The sequence below is a fragment of the Bos mutus genome, chromosome 19, assembly GCF_027580195.1.
Source record: "Bos mutus isolate GX-2022 chromosome 19, NWIPB_WYAK_1.1, whole genome shotgun sequence".
NCBI lineage: Eukaryota > Metazoa > Chordata > Mammalia > Artiodactyla > Bovidae > Bos > Bos mutus.
The window spans coordinates 50963538-50985363 of NC_091635.1; the positions used below are offsets into that span (position 1 = coordinate 50963538).

General features: G+C 35.0%; 1 protein-coding gene across 1 annotated transcript in view; it reads right to left on the reverse strand.

The window, feature by feature from the left end:
* Positions 1-21826, reverse strand: part of MED13 (mediator complex subunit 13) — a 97185-nt gene that overhangs the window by 4799 nt on the left and 70560 nt on the right. The window contains exons 17-28 of the mRNA XM_070390561.1: positions 20288-20449; positions 15951-16174; positions 14050-14239; positions 12724-13186; positions 11327-11546; positions 10493-10684; positions 10091-10314; positions 8109-8251; positions 7488-7646; positions 7185-7370; positions 4989-5137; positions 3265-3438 (exon numbers count right to left, since the gene is read on the reverse strand). Of these exons, the coding sequence (XP_070246662.1) occupies positions 3265-3438; positions 4989-5137; positions 7185-7370; positions 7488-7646; positions 8109-8251; positions 10091-10314; positions 10493-10684; positions 11327-11546; positions 12724-13186; positions 14050-14239; positions 15951-16174; positions 20288-20449 (2486 nt within the window). The remainder of the gene's footprint in view (positions 1-3264; positions 3439-4988; positions 5138-7184; positions 7371-7487; positions 7647-8108; positions 8252-10090; positions 10315-10492; positions 10685-11326; positions 11547-12723; positions 13187-14049; positions 14240-15950; positions 16175-20287; positions 20450-21826) is intronic.

A 21826-nucleotide genomic window follows, 5' to 3' on the forward strand; every position in this document is an offset into this window, starting at 1 on the left:
AAAGTACTGTGCTAAGTAGCTTCAGTGTGTGACTCCTTGCGACCCTGCAGACCATAGCCCGCCAGGCTCCTCCGTCCACAGCGAATTTTCCAGGCAAGAATACTGGAGTGGATTGCCATGGCCTCCTTCAGGGGATCTTCCCAATTCAAGGATCGAACCAACATCTCTTATGTCTCCTGCACTGGCAGGTGGGTTCTTTACAACTAAAGCCACCTGGGAAGCCTGAAGTGCCAGAAGTAAGCATATGCAAATATTTTACCTATAAAGCTATAAATCTTAAGCAGAGCTACTTTCAGTGGCTGGATGAAGCACAAGCAAGAAATCAAGACTGCCAGGAGAAATATCAATAACCTCAAATATGCAGATGACACCACCCTTATGGGAGAAAGTGAAAAGGAACTGAAGAGCCTCTTGATTAAGGTGAAAGAGGAGAGTCAAAAAGTTGGCTTAAAACTCAACACTCAAAAAATGAAGTTCATGGCATCCCGTCCCATCACCTTATGGCAAATAGATGGGGAAACAATGGAAACAATGACAGACTTTACTTTCTTGGGCTCCAAAATCACTGTAGATGGTGACTGAAGCCATGAAATTAAGACGCTTCCTCCTTGGAAGAAAAGTTATGACCAACCTAGACAGCATATTAAAAAGCAGAGACATTACTTTGCCGACAAAGGTCCATCTAGTCAAAGCTATGGTTTTTCCAGTAGTCGTGTATGGATGTGAGAGTTGGACCATAAAGAAAGCTGAGCGCTGAATAATTGATGCTTTTGAACTATGGGGTTGGGGAAGACTCTGGAGAGTCCCTTGGACTGCAAGGAGATCAAACCAGTCCATCCTAAAGGAGATCAGTCCTGAATATTCATTGGGAGGACTGATGCTGAAGCAGAAGCTCCAGTACTTTGGCCACCTGATGCGAAGAACTGACTCACTGGAAAAGACTTTGAGGCTGGGAAAGACTGAAGGCATAGAAGATGACAACAGAGGATGAGATGGTTGGATGGCATCTCCCAACTCGATGGACGTGAGTTTGACAAGCTCCGGGAGTTGTTGATGGACAGGGAGGCCTGGCGTGCTGCAGTCCATGGGGTCGCAAAGGGTTGGACACGACTGAGCAACTGAACTGACTGACTGACTGAGCACCTTAGGTAATACAGTGCACAGATGCATTTTTTGCCCATCCCATTTCATAGTGGAGGCTTAGTAACAACTCATACACTCACTTAGGTATGGCAATCAAGAGTAAAAGAAAGGAATGTGGTACTCTTCTTCACATTTCAATTAAAGAAAGTGAACTGTTTTGTTTGTAAGTCAAAATATATAATAGTGTTAAGCTATGAAAAGACATAGTACTGACTGCAGAAACTCTTGACAGATCTCATTCGGTGTACGACTATAAAAGGTACTATTTTATATTGAGATGCGCTCTCCTCTACAATTGCAATAATACGTGTAAAATTTTGTGTTGTGTATTTAGAAATATAACCAAAAATATGTTTCAACTGCCCATGGGCCCTTGATTTATGAGTTATAAGCAAAAGTCTTTCATATGGCAGATTATAACAAATAAATGAATGTAATTAGTAGCAGTGCTCTAATTTCAATGATAAAAAGATTTTTTTAATCATCTAGGTAACCTTTTTTTCCCAAGACAAGAGAAACATACCAAATGATTTTATTGCCTATGGTATAGAAATAAAATGGAATGTATGAAAAAAAAAAGGTGAACAAAATTATGGTAAGTTATGCCTTACCTGGTAATTCAGACCAGAAGTCCTAATCTTGTTACACTGTATCTGAGGGTGAATGCCCACTTTACACTATCCTCTCTGCAAATAAATATTGAGTAGAAAAGAATCTGGATAGTCCCTTGGACTTCTTATAAAGTGGTGTTTCTTAAAAACATGTTCTGTGAAACACTATTATTTGCTGCTGTTTTTCAGAGCTTTTAATGTGTATGGTAATAACAAAAGAGAGCAGAAAGCACATGGAGCACTTCCTAAAGGAGCAAAGAACCCTTTGTTTTGTAGAAACTCCAAGGATTACTACAGAAGTGCAGAAATCCCCCTGGGAACACGTTCTTGTAATGAGACACAAGACCACTACACATACACTGGAAGGGGTAGAAAAGTCTTATGCTAAAACTATTACCTTGGCCAACACTCTCTAAATATATTATCTCACTAACAGTCAATTCAGATCAACAGCTCTTGTATTCTTCATGAATGTGCTACAGAAATTCACTGTTTAATCAAAATGTGACTGACTCAATGATATGTGAGCCAAGGGATTCAGATTTAATAGTAACAGGCTTAAAAGACAGCAACAAGCTTACTGATTCAAGTACCCACTAAATATAATCCTAAAAAACGAAAGTATATACTATTCAACTTTCATCCTACAAATAAAAATCAGTTGGCAAGTACTTAAGTTAGCATAATTTATGGAATAAACCAGTCTACTTCTGGTGGGTTCATACAAGAGTAAGTGAAATCAGATCTGCATTTGTTATTTTGGAAAAGTAGTAGTAGCAGCAGGAACAAACTCTAGATAGAGCTTTCACATTTCATTTTACCATTTTATAATTTATCTCCACCTTGTTGTATCACTTGAAAATTAATTTGTTTTGATAAAATAAGTCACTATGGGTCTGAGAATACCATTACTTGAAAACCACTCAATAGTTTTAACACAGCAATTTACACAAAGCTAGCAAGCTTTTTTAAGGAGGTAGGGAAATGCACCTAAATAGTAAACATTTTTACAAAGATTATGAATCCTTTAGTTCTCAAAATAATGATGCATAATAGGAGTATACTATGATATAATTCAAAGAATAACATTACATAATCATTAAAAGATCCAGTTTTAATCAAGTCTACTACCAATTTATGACTTTGGACAAATGATTTTTTCTGAACTTTTAACATGCTCACTGAGAAAATGAAAAGGTTAAAGGTATTTTAATACAAGGTTTCTTCTAGCTCTAAACTCTAAATGTGCAGCTAAAAATAATTAAGAGCAAGGGTCTCAGATAGTCCATTTAAAGTTATTTAAAAGTTTAAACTTAATATAAATTTAAGAATTAGAATTGTTTCATAATTATTCTCTTTGTTATTTTATCTAGAGAGTTATATGTGATAATGCATTTAAGACCTCAGACAAAAGCTAAAGACTTCAAAACATCACTTCCATACTTCTTAGGACTTAAGTGGTCAATCAGCATCACTCAGGAACTGGCCAGAAAAAAAATAAGAGCAATACCTTAAGAAAAAGGGGACACTGATATTGTGCTTGAGGACATGCTGACCAGAACCAGTCAGGTAAGGGACCCGCTTTGGCAGTTGATACAAAGTAACCAAGGGCCAATGGTTGCTGAAGAATATTAGTTACTTCATCATGAGATTCTGTTGAAAGTAGTCGATCAGTACCTTGACCCTTAAAAAGACAAAATTAAAAATATGTTAATTCATTTACTATAATAGCTATAAATACAGAATGGTTTTTTACTATCAGTCTCATTATCTAATTACTTCAATTTAAAAAATACTGGATATTTTAAAAAATCAATTTGCTATGTATCATAATTAGTAATAGCATTAAATAAATGAATTTTAAGAGTTTTAAGAAAATATACTATTTTAACAAGTTTGTATTATTATGCCAAGCACATGTTCAGCATGTGAGTGTGTGTATAAATCTTTGTAGCTGACTCAAAAGTACAAAACATTCAATGAACTTTCTAACTTATTTCCTAATACCCTCTCAACTAATTCATGATCATATCCCAATCCAAAAGGTGGACTGAATTTATCTTTGTTCATGTAGCACTATCTATAAAATGCAATTAAGAGTCATTTGGAAGGCATTATGGCAATGCTCAGATCCTTTAGACTAGTTAACACATTCTTTGCTATTTATTTTAAGGAAACAGATAAAAAGAAAACTGATATATCAACAGGAAATGTTCACTGCAATTATTACCTACAACAGAAAAAAATAAAAGATTTAAGTGTCCAATATTTGGGGAATATGTAACAAACTAGATAGTACTGCTGACTCAATGGACATAAATTTGAACAAACTCAGGAGATAGTGAAGAACCCAGGAGCCTGGCATGCCGTGGTCCATGGGACTGCAAAGAATTGGACATGACTTAGGAACTGAACAGCAGTGAGAACAAACTATGGTAAAGGAACAATGCAATTAAAAAGCTGCTAAGGGAATTCCCTGATGGTCCAGTGGCTAGGACTCAATGCTTTCTCTGCCAAGGATGCAGTTTCAGTCCTGATCTGGGAACTAAGATCCCACAAAACTGGTTCTATTAAACTGGTATGATTATTGGTGCTTTTCCTTATTTGTTTTTTTCCATCATTTCATTTCTTTCCACTTAAAAAAGAAAAAGGAAAGGATGCAAAGTAAGGTCAAACAAAGATCCTTCTTTAAACATATGTAAACATATGCATATTACAATAATTAAATAACCACTATATATATAATTTCATTCAAATAATATTATTCAAATGAAGCTCAAATAGTTTTGAGTTCAAACAGAAGGATAAGACAAAATGTTTCTGTAAGTGGTAAAAATAAAAAGGGGAGGGGTCGGTGTTTTTTCTATTTTTATGGGAAAATCAGTATTTCCTTTATGTTCCTTGTCCACAGCTCTGATATGAATGGCAGCTCTTAGAGTCATATCCTGTTTTTCAGATAATCTAATCCTATTTCTACATAGAAGCTATGGTGAAGTGGCAGGAAAACTAAAAGAAGGATTAATGCCAAGTAGTCTAGAAAATACAAAGTCAGAGAAAGAAGAACCTTAGAGACCCTCTTAATAATGTACAACTCTCTGTGGTAGAAGTACATGAATGGACTGTTTTAATTTTCTTGCTAATTTTCAAGGGAAAAAAGTGTTCTCTCTCATTGATATAATCCATTACTAAGTTAATGAATGACATTTAGATAAACTGAATTTATAACAGGGTTACCTTGCCAGCATCACCGCCATGGGGGTAATGAGATCCTGGAGAATGAACAGGAGAACCCGTTGGAGATGCAGGAAGGATATTAATGATATCAGGGTCAAGATCATCTCCTGTGTCTAATAAATCAAAGATACCCATTCCATCTGCTCCATCTATGAAGAAGGAAGAAAAAATTAAATATTCCCTTTTTCATATCCCACAGTCATTTACAAGAAAGGATTAAAACAATGGATCTTAACCAAAATGAGTTAATGTAATCAACATTTAGTGAATGTCTACCATGTGCCAAATAATCAACTATGCATAAATAAACATGAGACTGCTTTGAATAATGGTCCCTCCCCAAAATGCCCACATCCTAATTCCAGAAACCTTGAATATGTTACGATAAAGAACTCTGCAGATGTGATCAAACTAAAGGTCTTGAGATGGGGAGATTTTTCTGGATTATCCAAGTGGGTCCAATGTAACCAAAGGGGTCCTAATAAGAGGGTTAAAGTAAGCTTAGAGTCACTGAAGATGTGACTGTATTATCTTGCTGGCACTGAAGATGAAAAAAGGGACCATGAGCAAGAGATGTACATGGTCTCTAGAAGTTGTCAAAGACAAGGAAACAGATTCTCCCTTAGAGCCTCTAGAAAGAATCAACCCTGTAGATACCTTGACTTTGTATTTATAGCCCAGTAAGAATAATTTTGGACTTCTGACTTCCAGAACTGTAGGAAAATAAATGTGTGTTGTTTTAGGCCAATAAGAATGTGGTAATTTGTTACAAATAGCAACAGGAAACTAACACAAATGCTGGGAATGAAAATGTATTTAAAATGAGACTAGTCAGAATAAATTCCTTAATTCTTTATTATTAAAATACTCAAGTTACTGTATACACATTAAAAGAGGAGAATAATTATTACGCATACTTTTGACTTTAGAGATGTGCCATGTTCTAAGGTAACTCAGAGCAACAATGGAACATCACTTATTTTCTCTTGTACTAAAATGCAATCTATACAAGTACATCTAGAAAAGTTATAAATTACTATACTCTTTTGGTAAATCAAAATAGAAAAGAATATAAAATGACCTGCAAAGTTTACATACAGGTAACTCAACAGTATGTACATAAACTGTACAAATATTTTATGACCAATGCTGCCTTTTAACCTAAGTAAACATCAGGGACTTCCCTGGTGGTCCAGTGACTAAGACTGAATTCCCAATGCAGGGAGTCTGAGTCTGACTCCCAGGAAACTAGATTCCCAAATGCCACAACTAAGAGTCCATATGCTATGAGCAAGACTCAGTGTAGCCAAATTAATTAATCACTCAAAAAATAAGTAAACATTTATGGGGTAATTCACAGCATTAGTTCTGATATCAATAAAGCAGAAGAATGGTATTAGTCTCCTGTAGCAGTTTAACAAATTTCCAAAAACATGTTTAAACAACAAACATTATTTTCTTCCAGTTCTGGAGGTGAGAAGTCTAAATTCAGTTTTACTGGGTTGAAATCAAAATGCTAGTCATTAGGCCAAAAATCTAGGTATAGGCAGGGGTGTGCTCTCCCTCAAGGCTCCAGGAGAAAAATCTGTTTCCATGTCTTTTCCAACATCTATTCCTATTTGCCTTGGCTCATGCTCTTTCCTCCATCTTCAAAGTCAGCAGCAGTCATTTCTGACTCTGCTTTCCTCTGTTCCCACTACACGGTCCTCTCCTCTTTTGTGTACAGTCAAATTTCTCTTCTATGGATATATAAGACTGCGTTTCAGGCCCAGCTGCATAAGCAAGAGTAATCTCTCCATCTTAGAGCTTTACTCAGATCTGCAAGCACATGCATATAATGTTAACAATCACAGGTTTCAGGAACATATACAGGACACAGATGCTTTGGGAGGCATTATCCAATCTATAATCAGTCAGAATCACCCAGATTTATTTTATATCTGCAAACCTCTAGAGAACAATTTGACTTCCCTGGTGGCTCAGATGATAAAGCGTCTGCCTACAATGCAGGAAACCCAGGCTTGATCCCTGGGTCAGGAAGATCCCCTGGAGAAGGAAATGAGAACCCACTCCAGTACTCTTGCCTGGAGAATCCCATGGATGGAGGAGCCTGGTGGAATACAGTCCATGGGGTTGCAAAGAGTAGGACACGACTGAGCGACTTCACTTTCACTTTTCAGAGAACAATTCACTTACCATTGTTGGGATTGAAAGCTAAGTCTAAATTTTCGGTGGTATAAGTAGCTGAAGCTACTTGCACAGAAGCAGAAGTTGGAAACACAAGTATATGAGTACATGATATATCCTGTGGGGTATTAAGCTGAGACGTCTGCATGTTTAGAGTGGAGCTTCTTCCGAATACAGAACCAGTTGACACAGAATCTGAAAAGAAAATGAAAGGTATTTTTTTCTTTTAATGAATGAAGAATCAATTTTACGTAATACTTAGAAACTTAAGTACATAAGAATTAAATCTGACATAAACTAAAGATAGCTAACCTGGCATGATAACAAAAGAGCCTTGGGGTTCCATTGCTACCAAGCAAGCACTGAGAATGCTAGGAGAGTCTGCAGCAGATATACCACACATTCTACACATGTCTTTCAGCCTTTTACTTAGAGACTGCAGGTTTCGACGACTCAGCAAACAGCTCCAATCTGTGGGTATCAACAGTAAATAATAATAATAATAATATCCAAAGTAAAAGCACTGTTACCAACCTAGAGAACAAAAGTTAAAACATAATGGTTTTGAAATTAATGTACTCCTCAAGAGTCATCAAGTCAAAAGTCTATTACTGATATGTCTCAACATCTTTTACCCCCTAACTTCAATATATGCTGATAACAGTATGTACTGAATATAGGATGAGTTGACTAATAAGCAGAAAGGGGATAAAACTGGAAGATGACAAGAATAGCAGTAATAGCACTTATATAAAATTGCAGTAAGTTCTCTTAAAATTTGAGTTAGGCCATTTGGGCGCTAGACAACAGAATACTAGGTTTTTATTACCTTTTGCATTTTATTCAGTACCTATTCCTAGATATGCTTTGAATAGTATATGAATTAACATAAAACAGAAATTTAAGTATTAAAAAATAAAAACAAAAATTTACCTTTTAATTCTCCATGACCAATCCTTCCTAGACGGCCAATTACAACTCTCCATGGCAATGAACTCATCTGTACAAGTCCTAAGCACCATTCCCAAAGTTTCTGTAGACCAAATCTTCTAGCAGACCCTTTTTTCCGACGAGCTCTGTTGTATGGAATAGAGACAGTCATAAATATTTCTAAAATTCCAATGATGACATTTCAAAAGAGCTCGAATTTGTGAAAAATTGGTTCCTTCATTTTAATGCTTGACATTTTTTCACAACTCCTAAATAAGAATACATATAAAATTACAGGTTTGGTATGCTAGTTTACATTTTGTTTAATACATGCTAAAATATATACTTAAAATTAAAAAACTATTCACAAATTATCAAAATTCATCAAAAACAGTGCTCTACACCAGAGACTGGCAAGCTCATTCTTTAAAGAGCCAATATTTTAAGCTTTGCAGGCCATCAAAACTCTTCTGCAACAACTCAACTCTGCTGCTGCAGCATGAAACAGACAACAGTTACACAAATAAGTGTGGCCAGATATGGCCCCAAAACTGGAGTTTGCCAACCTCTGCTTCATACATTAAATTGAAAAATGTCAAAAAAAAAAAAAAAAAAAAAAAAGAAAAATATCGAACAAATTCCCCCATACTTCTCAGAACAAACAAAGCTGTTTTCTGCATGCATGTCCTTTATTAGGCCAAGTACATAAACACTCTCTGGAGAGCAATAGTAGCTATCATTTGTTGAGTACTTACTATGTACCAAGCAGCAGCCTAACTAACTTATATGTAACACCTCATTTCATCCTAAAAACCCTTATAAGGCAGATAAAATTATCCTCCTGATTTTACAGAAAAGTAAGCTATAGCTCAGTTGGGTAAAGTAATTTTCTCAAGATCACACAGCCAATAAGCCAGGATTTGGATTTGAATCCAGATCTCTATGACTCTAGCACTGGACCTCTTAACCATCATCTCACTTTTACTTTCAGTAAAATGGCAATATACTATCTCTGTATTGGGAAGGTAGTATTATTATTTCTCTATTCTCATTCTCATCCTTCATAGATCAATATTTCTATATCTGTTTCTTCAGCGCCACTATACCCAAATAATCAATTTTTTTTGCATACAACCAATTTCTGACCTTAGAACTACAGACTGTTTATAAAAGAAAGAAGAAAATAAAGGAGAGAACCAAAACTGAAAGATCAAAAGTTATTTCATGGACTTTTCACGTTCTCTTAAGCAATGTTCACTAGCTTTGAAATATGGTATCAGTATGTCTATTAAGTGATAACTCAATACAAGGTTCATCTGTTGTAAACTATTAGTCACAGCCTTCATGAATAACTAGTCATGATACCTAACTACTATCAAGAAGAATTCTAAAGAGGGCCACCATTTTCAGAAGACACTCTAATATTTAAATAGTAAAATTTTTAATTGTTTTTTGTTTAGTCACTAAGTCATATCTGACTCTTCTGTGACCTTCTGGACTGTAGCTGCCAGGTTCCTCCATTCCAGGGATTTCCCAGGCAACAATACTGGAGTTGGGAGCCATTTCATTTCCCAGGGGATCTTCCTCACCCAGGGATCAAACCTACGTCTCCTGCATTGACAGGTGGATTTCTTTACCACTGAGCCACCAGAGAAGCCCCAAATTCTCAGTGAATAAAGTTAATTCAGTTTATTAGGGACTGTATCTTAGATGGTACCTGAGAAAAATAAATGTTCTAGGATGCTTTACTGGATTTTAAATTGCAAATGACCTTCTAGTCCCATGTTTCAAAATTTGTTAGGCTAAAATCATTACCTCAAGGTTTATTATATACAATTTAGGGGCTTTAATCTCTTTTGTCTATTTAATAGATTAATCAAAATTATTAATTCCCTTATATAATATAAATATTCACTATAAAAGAAATGAAATGTACCCATAATCCCAAGACTTTATATAATGATACATTTAAGAAAATAAAATACCTGTTTGGGACATCAATGTTAATGATACAAGTTTCTAAAAGTTCTCCATATAGATCTGTGCAAGATGCAAGAATCCATCTTTGATCATGTGATAAACAGTAGCCCACGAAAAGAACATTATATTTCTGTCCAGGTTCCCCAAAGGTTTCTCCTAGCTCTGTTTGTTTATCCTTCACTGGAGCCAGGATAAAAGGAGGTGTGTAAAGTCGAATACACTCTGGTCTCTGTAGAATAAAACGTTAAGTTACTATGGCACCATACAAGTGCAGAAAAACTTTTTATTGAAAATAAAAACCCATTACAAGATAACTGGAAAATAAGAACTAAAAAGAAACCTGCACTTAGTTTTGCATAAAATCATACAAAGTAGTCATTTAATAACTTTGGTTATGGAAAACATACATCAGGACTTTTAAGAGCTGTTTCCATGGCTAAACCTGGACCAAAACCAGTCAATGTTTTCACATTGGTTGATGTTGGAAGTGGTCTCCGACACTGGGTAAAGGCCGAAAAAGCCAGAGATTTTAAATGCTGGGTATAGATTTGTCTATCTTCATGCTTCACAGGTTGCAACAGGTACTGACAGGGAACAATCTAAGAATTAAAGGCAAATAGTACAAACGTTAAACTTTTAAGAAGAGATAAAAAAAGAATAGTAGGTTTAAAACTCTAAAAAATTTTTTAGAAAATTTAAACAGAACCTAAGTAAAATAATAAAGAATTATACTTTCTTATCTAGTATATAGATTTTTAATAAATACTCAATTATACTAATGAGTTATATAAAAATCTTTAGACATTTCTACGTAGCAGCTATATTAATACTGCCACAGTCCTATTGCAGTCTATAAAGAAATAATTCCAATTCTTTTCATACAACTTAATGTGTGGTTAGTTTTTCTCTACTTTTACTTTATAACCAGTCTTATTTAGAACTCTAGCTTATTTCAGACCATTCTTGATTTTCTTATTTAAGCCAATGAATTTAAAAATTAGTTCATATAAAAGTAACACAGGAGAAACATTTACCCTACTTAATGCAATCTTTTTATTCTCCATTATTACTGTAGTATGACTGCAAGTTTATCTTTTATAAACTCTCTAAGATTTCTAATATCATTTAAAATGAAGTCAATAAATCTGGCTTTTAGAGAATCAATCTAGATATAGAATAGTAGCTGTGAACTATCAGGACCAAATTGTTTTAAATAAACTTGTAACATTTATCATTCTTACCTGTACAGAAACAGTATTCTTAATATGAGGAGGAAGAGTCTGGACCATTTCCAGAAAACATCGAAGTAACCCCAAAGTCCATACATTAGAAGAATTAGTGCTCTCATCTTTATTTTCATATGTAAAAGGGTCAATTATATAAACAACAATTGCAGGTGGATAAGTGATTGCATGTGAATCACCATCTGTGGGAATGCCCACTTTGTCTCGATCCATTGTGCTAAAATTTGAAGTAGAAATAAGACAGTTAGGGAAAAATCTGTACTCCACCTTCTTAAAATAGCATCAAAGGAGGTTCTTATCCTCTCCCCACTTTGGGGGTGGGGTGCTATCGAGAGCCTCTCTAAAAATGAGGGACACCATTCCAAAGAGAATCATAAATGTACACAATTTCATGGTGTACAAAGACCTTTGGCATTAAGAGGTTTGCAATTAAAAGAAACAGAATTCTTAAAACCACAGAGTATAGGAAATGTCAGACAGTGTAGTGCTTATGTGCTAAAACTGAGACAAAAGTTAAGTTAAATGAGCTGCCCAAGATCACAAGGCTGTCTAGAGGCAGAGCTAGACCAAAAAGAAACCAGTTTTCCAGACTTAGTCAGTGGTCTACTACCTTTTTAGAAAATACACATTCATTTCATACTTCATAACTTCACTGGTGATTAAGCTTCATTCTTTGATGGCGGTATGAGTTTTTAAAACTCCAAATCTATTATAGATATTAAAGATGGAAGGATCTAGCTGGGTAATTAAGAGTTTGTTTTTAATCACATTTCTAACTTTGGGGAAAACTGCAACTGGGAGCTGAAAGATATAACCAGGCTCAGGCTAACCTAACCTATAAATCAAAAGGGAATATCTTCTTCATAAAAAGAACAGAGCTGTCATCATCATTGTTGTTGTTGTTATAAATAACAAATGTGATTGGAAGCATTTTCTGAGGCACACAATGTACATTATATCCTTCTGCTCCCACTTTCCGGATAAGAAAACACCAGCTCAAAAAGGTTAGGTAACTTTCCTAAAGTGATAGCCAGTAAACGACAGAGCAAAGATTCAAACCCTGGTACAACTCTTATGCCTCTGAACAGGGTCATTCAATAGTGACTTATAAATCACTAGTGATTTGCACAGGCAACTCAACTTGACAATTATGTCACAGAATAGACTCAAACATCACAGGACAACTGGACTAGACAGTTTTCAAGGTCTTCATTTCCACTCTGAGATTCTATGACAAAGACTTTACCAAGAGTCTTCATCATAATTTTATAGGTAAAATATTCAACATTAAAAACTAAAATTTCAAGGGTAAGATCAAAGGCTCTTCTATATTCTTATTCAGATAGAAGCGGCATGTATTTATATTTCTGCGAAATTAGTATATTTAAAGATACCTTTCAGACACATCAGGATGTGGCTGAGTGGGAACTGAAGACGACTCTCCAGAAATGCCAGCTGTTTGTAGAGCTGATGGAGGTTGCCCTCCTAGCTGGCTATTCGGAACTGTACTTGCTTGTGTAGACATGGATCCCGCAGCACTACTGTTCATAGTGCCAAAAGGTGGAAATGAAGGTAGTTTATTTGATGACATTCCACTATTCAAGCTGGAGGACAACGAAGATGAAGTTGAAGTTGTAGTCAAGGTTGAGTTAGCTGTGGCAACTGAAGAAGACATGGCAACACCTGAAGACATTGTCATAGTGCTGCTCACTGTAGACGCTAGGGTGGCAGATGGAGTATTAGCATTTCCAGTACTTGTCATCTGAGGTGGTGTAATCAAAGACTGACTTGTAGGGGCAACTAAATTTGGCTGGGAAAGTAAAGAGCTGTCCAATGGCTGGGAAGCAAGATAAGGACCTAAAGAAAATAAAAACAAGCAGGATATTTAATTCTTTATTTCACTAACTGGTTCTTTAGTTACTATGTGAATAATAACTAGTGGATACTAATTACCCTCTCCCTAAGTTGCCTGCCAACAGTGTAGCGCACACTAGCTTACTATTCCCCCTAGAAAGTGAAAAAAATGAATTCTGAATGGAATTGAAAACCACTTTCAATTGAAAAACCAACAGATACAAAATAAAAAAAATGATTTCTATGAAATATCCAGCAAATTTTCATTAAACCATTCAAAGAGTTCCCTGGCCACAAATTGAAAAGTGACTATATTGGGGACTAATTCAATATAAAACAGAGGGGTTCAAATTATGGAGTTCAAATGATAGGAATGTCTAATGAGGTTCAATGTTTTGGTTCTGTGTCTCTTTCGATTAAGTCTAAAGTAAGTCCATTGATATTTAATTAAGGGTTTTAAAAACAAGTCTCAATAACTGTCATTTTCTTAATTCCAACAAAGAACTATCTCTTGATATTGTAGAGGAAACTACAAGTTGTTTTTATCCCTAAACCATTAACAAATCAAGAATCTTAATGTTAATAAACAAAAAACACATATCTTCCTACTTGAAAGGAGCCCTATTGCAGTGATCAAAGTTTCTTCTGTAAAGGATCAGATAGTAAATATTTTTGGCTTTGCAAGTTACACAGTCTCTGTCACAACTACTTAGCTCTGATTTTAATATTAATAGCACAAGAGGAGGCCCAGACAACCTGTAAATAAATGAATGGCTGTGTTTCATTAAAATATTATTTACAAAAAACGTTGGTGGACTGCATCATACTTTGCTAAAATTGGCTAAAAATAAATATAAATTCAATACCTAGGTCATATCTGCAGACTTGTGCATAAAGCTTTAGTTTAGAAAATGCTTCACTGTTACCATCAGCTGCCTGAGAAAACCATTCTGCTACCAACTTTTCTGATAGTTTCTTTGATGCAGTAGATCCAACTCTCATGATCCCATCCGTCAATAATCGAGAAATAGGTCTATGTTGACCCAATCGACAACACTATAAACATATATACAGAAATCAGAATTAGTGAATTTGCTATAGTTTTTTTTAGTACATATGATAAAATAAAGCACTGAAGCTATTTGAAAAATAAGCTTTATCATTTAGAATTAACATTTGGAATAAAAATATCAAGGGTGAAACAGTGCCATAAGTCTTCATGCTTTTTACATTAGAAATCCATTAAATTTCTATCAAAGTTATCTCCAATGAAATAAAACACCTAGATAATAATAGCACCAAAACCACGTACTTCAAATAACAAAAACTTGCAGAATACAGAAGTAACTGAGTACAGATCTGCAGCCATTTTAAGTCGTATAACTATTTCAAATCATGTATATAAATACAAATATCCAGCTCTGCCTCTAATTCTGCTGGTCACTATGGTTTGTTATACGAAGTCCAATTTCAAATAGGTTTGCAACACTGGGTTACTGAAAACTTATGACAAAGAATTTCTTTACTGTAAGAATTTCAAAGGCTTTAATTATCTAACATGTATAATAAATCTCTAAAAGGTAAATAGATACACAATGTCTCCCCAAGCCTATCTAACTATGGAATTTTTTTCTCGGAAGATTTTGCAGGGCTAGTGTTCTAAGTAACACTCTTTGGAAACACTTACTTTTATAAAACACACTACAGATATCTTGCAATTATTAAGCAGAATATTAATGAGGAATTAAACTGGCACAAAATAATGATTCAGATTGTAAAAGAAATTTTAAAGACTAGACTTCCAAGTATTTGTAGGAGAAGGAAAATACCATAAGTCCTTCATATCCTTAGGTTCTACAACCACAGATTCAACCAACCAACCATGGATCAAAAATATTTAAAAAAAAAAAAAAAAATCAAAAGTTTCAAAAAGCAAAACTTGAATTCCCCGCATCTGCAACTACTTACATAGCATTAGATACTGTAAGTAATCTAGAGATGATTTAAAGTATAAGTGAGGATGTGTTTTGATTATATGCAAATACTATGACATTTTCTATAAGAGACTGGGCATCCATAGATTGGGGTATCTGCAAGGGGTCCTAGAATCAATACACTCAGGATACTCAGGAATGACTATAAAATGAAGACTTTATGTTCCAGAGTACTTAAAATTTATAATCATTGCACTCAATGGTCGATACAACATAAGAATTATAACTTAAAAGACCAGCCAAGAATTTCAGAAATAAAATGAGTCTTAGAGAGGCCTATCATAGCTGTATTTTACTATGAGCAAAGTAAGGACTAGAGTCACTACCTGACGACCCAGAGGGATGGTGTGGGGAGGGAGGAGGGAGGAGGGTTCAGGATGGGGAACACATGTATACTAATTAAATAATTTTCTATTAAAGAAAAAAAAAAATAGAAAAAAAAAAAAAGACTAGAATTTTAAAAAATGTAATTTTTTTCCTAGCCATTTAACAACATTACCCTTTCTTTCAGAAAAAGATTATCTTAAATGGGATGTATATGCACACAATGTTTTCCCCTCAGTATGGCAACTTCCACCGTGAGTCATGGCATACACATCTAACAAAGGATCTGGGTCAAAGCTGTAAAGAATGTAACTGGCTGGTACAAGAACTAAACATCTAGCCTGACATCATAATTATTCTTTACCAATCAACTGAAATGTTCAGTATATTTTATATATAAAAACATGCAAATCATAAGGTGTTTTAAAAAGATCTTTTAAAGTACCTACCTCATATATTGCAGTAAGATCTCTAAAAAAGCTTTTGGCTCCATTTAACAAGGCTTCATTTTCTGGACAGAGTACAACATAGGCTATATCTCTTTGAGATCCATAGGGTTCTAGCATAAGTCTCTCCCAATAAGGGAGAGCAAATGGAGAAAGCACCAGAAAATCAAAATCATAACCCAACAAAAACGTGGGGATTGGCAGTGGTTCTGGGGATTCATCAGTTCCTAAATAAGAAAAGACATATTTTAAGAAAAGATCTAAAAGAGGAACATTTAAATGTCAAGAGTTAGTGAAGTTATTATTAGTAGTAAAAATATTTACTACTTTGTCTTTATTTAAAGACAAAAATGCCTAAAAGTCAGTGGCTGAGACTTTTACAGTTAGGAATTTACTAAAAATCTGTATGAAACATGTGACTTATACCTTCACTTAAATGAAAAAAAATTAATTTGGGTGAAACACTTATCAGTAGAAAAGAAAATATGGGACGGAGAGTTTTTTAAAATATCAGTTTCAGGTGTACAACATAGTGATTTGACATTTTTATACATTATAAAGTAATCACCAAAATAAGATGTTATTATTATTCACCACACAAAGTTGTTATAATTTTACTAACTGCATTCCCCATGTGTACATTACATCTCCATGATTTATTTATTTTATAGTTGGAAGTTTGTACCTGTTAATCCCTTTCACCTGTATCATTATCATTTTATTTTGAATAAATTTAGACGAGAAAAAATCTTTGCAGGCATAATGTAAAACCTGTACATATACAAACTGATTGATCTGGACCTCTGGTGGTCCAGTAGTTTAGAATCCACCTGCCAGCGCAGGGGACATGGGTTTAATCCCTGGTCTGAGAAGATTCCACACCCCATGTGGCAACAAGCCCATGTGTTACAACTACTGAAGCCCGGGTACCTAGAGCCCATGCTCTGTAACAAGAGAAACCACAGCAATGAGAAGCCCGCACACCACAACTAGGGAGTAGCCCCACTCACTGCAACTAGACAAAGTCCACACGCAGCAATGAAGAAACAGCAAGGGCAAAAATTAATCATAAAAATAAAATTTAAAACTAATAAATAAAAATGATTAATCTGACAATATAAATTTTAAATTGTGGCATGAAAAAACACTACTAACAAAGCCAAACAATTAAAAGCAAATCAGAAGAAAAGATCTGCAACACATATAACAAAAGGTTAATCCCCTTACCATAGAAAGGGAACCTATAAATCCATAAGAAAATGATCAACATCATAACAGAAAAATGGACAAAGGATATGGACAAAATTCACAAAACCCAGAAATACCAAAGTTCACAAAAACCAGAAATACCTCTTATACATAAAAAGATGCTCAATTTCATTAAGAGCAAAGAATTTAAAATAATTAATAGCAAGTGCTAAGTGCCAGGTAATGTTCAAAGATCTTTACATACATTAACTCATTTAACCCCATGAAAACCACGAGGCAGACACTAATATTAACTTGATTTTAGAGGTGAGAAAGCAGGAATAGAAGAGTTAATAACTTGTCCAGTGTCACACAAGAAGTGGCACAGATGGGATTAGAATTCAGGAAATCTACCCTTACAGTATGTATTATTCTACCATTCAAACTATAAAGAAACACACCATTTTCTCCCATCTACTCAGCACCTTACTGGCAAAGGTTGGGGGAAACAGGCATTTTACTGATGGGATTTTAAACTGCTATGGTAGGGAGCAATCTGGTAATACTTAAAAAAAAAAAAAAGTACACACATGCTTTAAGCCAGGGATTGTATACATTATAGAAAAATAGTTGTAACGATAATGATGCAAACAATATACATCCATAAACAGTAGACTGGTAAAAATTACATCATGTGTGTAGAGAATAATGGAATATATGCAGCCATTAAAAAAAAAGAGAGCTTCTTATGTTATTGATCAGTAAGTTGTAGAACTCTGTGTCTACTATTTTGACTTTTAAAAAGAATGTAAAAATACTAAAAAAACAAATGCTGGAGTGGGTGTGGAAAAAAGGGAACCCTGCTACACTGTATGTGAGAATGCAAATTGGTATAACCATTATGGAGAACAATATGGAAGTTCCTTAAAAAACTTAGAAATACCATATGATCCAGCAACCCCACTCCTGGGCATGTACCTGGAGAAAATCATAATCCCAAAGGATACATGCACCCCAATGTTCATTGCAGCACCATTTACAACAGCCGAGGCACGGAAGCAATCTAAATGTCCATTGAAAAAGAAATGGATAAAGAAGACATGGAACAAATATTGTTGTTCAGCTGCTAAGTCGTGTCTGACTCTTTGCTACCCTAAGGACTGTAGCCCACCAGGCTCCTCTGTCCATGAGATTTTCAGGCAAGAATACTGGCATTAAAAAGAAAAAAAAAAAAAAAAAAATATTGGAGTGGATTGCCATTTCCTTCTCCAGAGGATCTTCCTGACCAGGGATCGAACCTGGGTCTCCTGTGTGGCAGGCAGATTCTCTACCACTGACCTACTGAGAAGCTCAGCACATATATACAATGGAGTATGTGTCTGTGCTGGGTGTTAAGTTGCTTCAGTCATGTCTGACTCTGTGCGGCCCTATAGACCATAGCCCTCCAGGCTTCTCTGTCCACAGGATTCTCCAGGTAAGAATACTAGAGTAGGCTGCCATGTCCTTCTCCAAGGGACCTTCCCGACCCACGGATCGAACCCAGATCTCTTATTATGTCTCCTGCATTGGCAAGCAGGTTCTTTACCTCTAGCACCACCTGGGAAGCCCTACAATGGAATATTACTCAGCAATAAAAAAGAATGAAATAATGCCATTTGCAGCAACATGCATGGACCTAGAAATTATTATACTAAATAAGTCAGACAAAGAAAAACAAATATCACATGATATTACTAAGCTGTGGAATCTACTTACAAAAAAAAAGATACAAATCAACTTATTTGCAAAAACCAGAAACATACTTACATATATTGAAAACAAACTTACCGTTACTAAAGGGGAAATGTAGGGGGAGGGATAAACCGAGAGCTTGTGATATACACACTACGATATAAAATCAACAAAGACCTACTGTATAACCCTACTCAAGATTCTGTGATGACCTACATGAAAAAAGAATCTAAAAAAGAATAAACATATGTATAACTGAATCATTTTGTTGCACACCTGAAACTACCATTGTAAATCATTTTAAATCTTTTTAAATCGTTGTAAACCTATTTAAAAAATAGAAAAAAAAAAAAAACTAAAAATACTATAATTAAACTGCAGTTTTCACTGAGTATCAAGGTTTTGTTTTTTATGACTGAATTGCGTCTTTGCTGTTGCACACAGGCTTTCCCTAGTTGCAGCGAGCAGGAGTTCCTCTCTAGTTGCAGTGCATAGGCTTCTCATTGCAATGGCTTCTCTTGTTGCAAAGCATGGACTCTAGGCACCTGGACTTCCATAGTTGCAGGTCACAGGCTCTAGAGTGCTAGCTTATGGGCTTAGTTGCTCTGCAGCTTGTGGGATCTTCAGGGACCAGGGATAGAACCTATGTCCCCTGCACTGGCAGGCAGATTCTTAACCACTGAGTCATCAGGGAAGCCTCGAATATCTTTTTCTTTTTTTAAATGAAATTTAAATTATTTACCCATTAATAAAAGGAGGAAAAGGAAAATATGAGCAAATCTACTACTTCTGTACATGATGCATTCTAAAACCATGCAAAAAGTCAAGGATTTCAATGCTAAGAACTGTTATTCCAAATATATTTTAAAGTTCCATTACATCTCACCTTTCAGAGAGAATTTTTTCCCCTCTAGAGACAATGTTCAACAGATAGTTTAAATATTTTGAATGTTCCTTCCATTACAGTTGACCACAAATCTACTGTGTACTATGTGGGAGTTATTCTTGTCACAACTGGCAAATTTCATGTTTTTTTTTTTTTAAAGGAAGACCTTTGGGCCTCTTATCACTAGTATTATCCTTTTTCATTTTTCAATTTTGTATGTAAAATGGTAACTTACAAAAAAGTGTATAAATCCTTTTGAAAATTTTGGCAGTATGATTCTTTCTTAGCATAGAATCTTACTGGTCTGTGTAACACGTAAAAACAAGCTTTTCTTTCTGAAGTGAGATTGGAAAATTCAGTAAACTGAATGCTGAAAATGTTTAAAGTAAGGAAGGCTGAGATTGACCACAATGGCCTTAAGTCAAGCACATGCCACAGAAATATTTAAGGAAGATAAATGTGCTTATTAAAGTTCGGTAAAGATACTGAGGACTGATATGAAATAAGTCAAAACATATGATTGTAAATTACTTACCATAAGAGCCTCGGCCAGCCATTTTATGAAATTGTTGCCAAGTGAGAGGACCTTGAACCCCCCAAGGCCTTACTGTTCTTTTTTTCTGAATAGCATCCTGAAGAACTGGCTGAAGCGATAGGAGCATTCGAAGTATATCTTGTGAGCACTGCACACTCACATCTACAATCATTAAAAAAAGAAGAATTGCTATTGTCAACACACAAAAAATTTCAAGATAATAAAGAAATCCATCTAGGAAAGTAAATTCAGCTCTACATCACCAAGATTAAGCATCTGCTTGTATAGAGTGCTATATTAAGTTCTATCTAAAATGATCTGAGAGTGCATGCTAAGTCACTTCAGTCATGTCTGACTCTTTGTGACCCTAAAAACTGTAGCCTGCCAGGCTCCTGTCCATGGGATTCTCTAGGCAGGAATTATGGACTAGGTTGCCATGCCCTCCTCCAGTGATCTTCCTGAACCAGGAATTGAACCCACGTCTCTTATGTCTCCTGCATTCACAGGCAGGTTCTTTATCACTAGAATTACCTATAGAGATGATTTTTCTAGGTATTTAAGACCAAGAAGAAACGTAATAAAACACTTATCATAACTTATCTTCATAAAGTCATTCATTAGCTCATTAACCGATTTATAAATTAATCAAATCAATTTCTTCCTTTTTGCATTTGATTGTCTTTGGTGCTCATAAGTACCTTAATAGAAAGAACACTACCTCATACAGAAATGGGTTATTAATTATCCACTTTATATACCTCTACTGTGGTAAAAGATCAGATAGATAACACTGGTTACAATGATTAAAGTTTAATTTGTGAAAAATAGTAAACTGTAACAATTCTAAAGTATATAATTTGCATGCTATGCTAAGTCACTTCAGTCATGTCCGACTCTGTGTGACCCCATAGACGGCAGCCACCAGGCTCCCCCGTCCCTGGGATTCTCCAGGCAAGAACACTGGAGTGGGTTGCCATTTCCTTCTCCAAATTTGCATAGTAACAGATAAACTTGTTCACACTGCTAGATAGTGTCATAATGCCCACACATACTTTATAAACCTAGACTTAAATACCCACACAATTTTTATAAACCTAGACTTAATAGATTTACAGATTATCAAATTATTATGATCTGCCCTTTCTGACCAACTATCAGAATGGATATGAAAGGTGATGCTCTTAAACATCAAATGGCTTTTTAAAAAACCATGAAATCTTGCTAATATAATTAATCTGTCCCTTGAGCATGGTTCAGTTTTATCATTAAATCTTGTCTGAGCACTCTGTTACATTAAATCATTCAAATTTAATTCATTATTATTATTGCCTAATTTATTATTTCTTGCTTTAATTCCCTATATCTATAAATAGTATACAGAATCAGAAATAATTTAATTTCAGATATATTGCTGAATAACTATTATACTTAATAAACTAGTATTATACATAGCAAAAATACTATTTAAAAGTGATAAGAGCTATCTGAAGTGGACTGATAATACACTAGTAAATAAAAAACAGGTTTTAAAACTGGAAG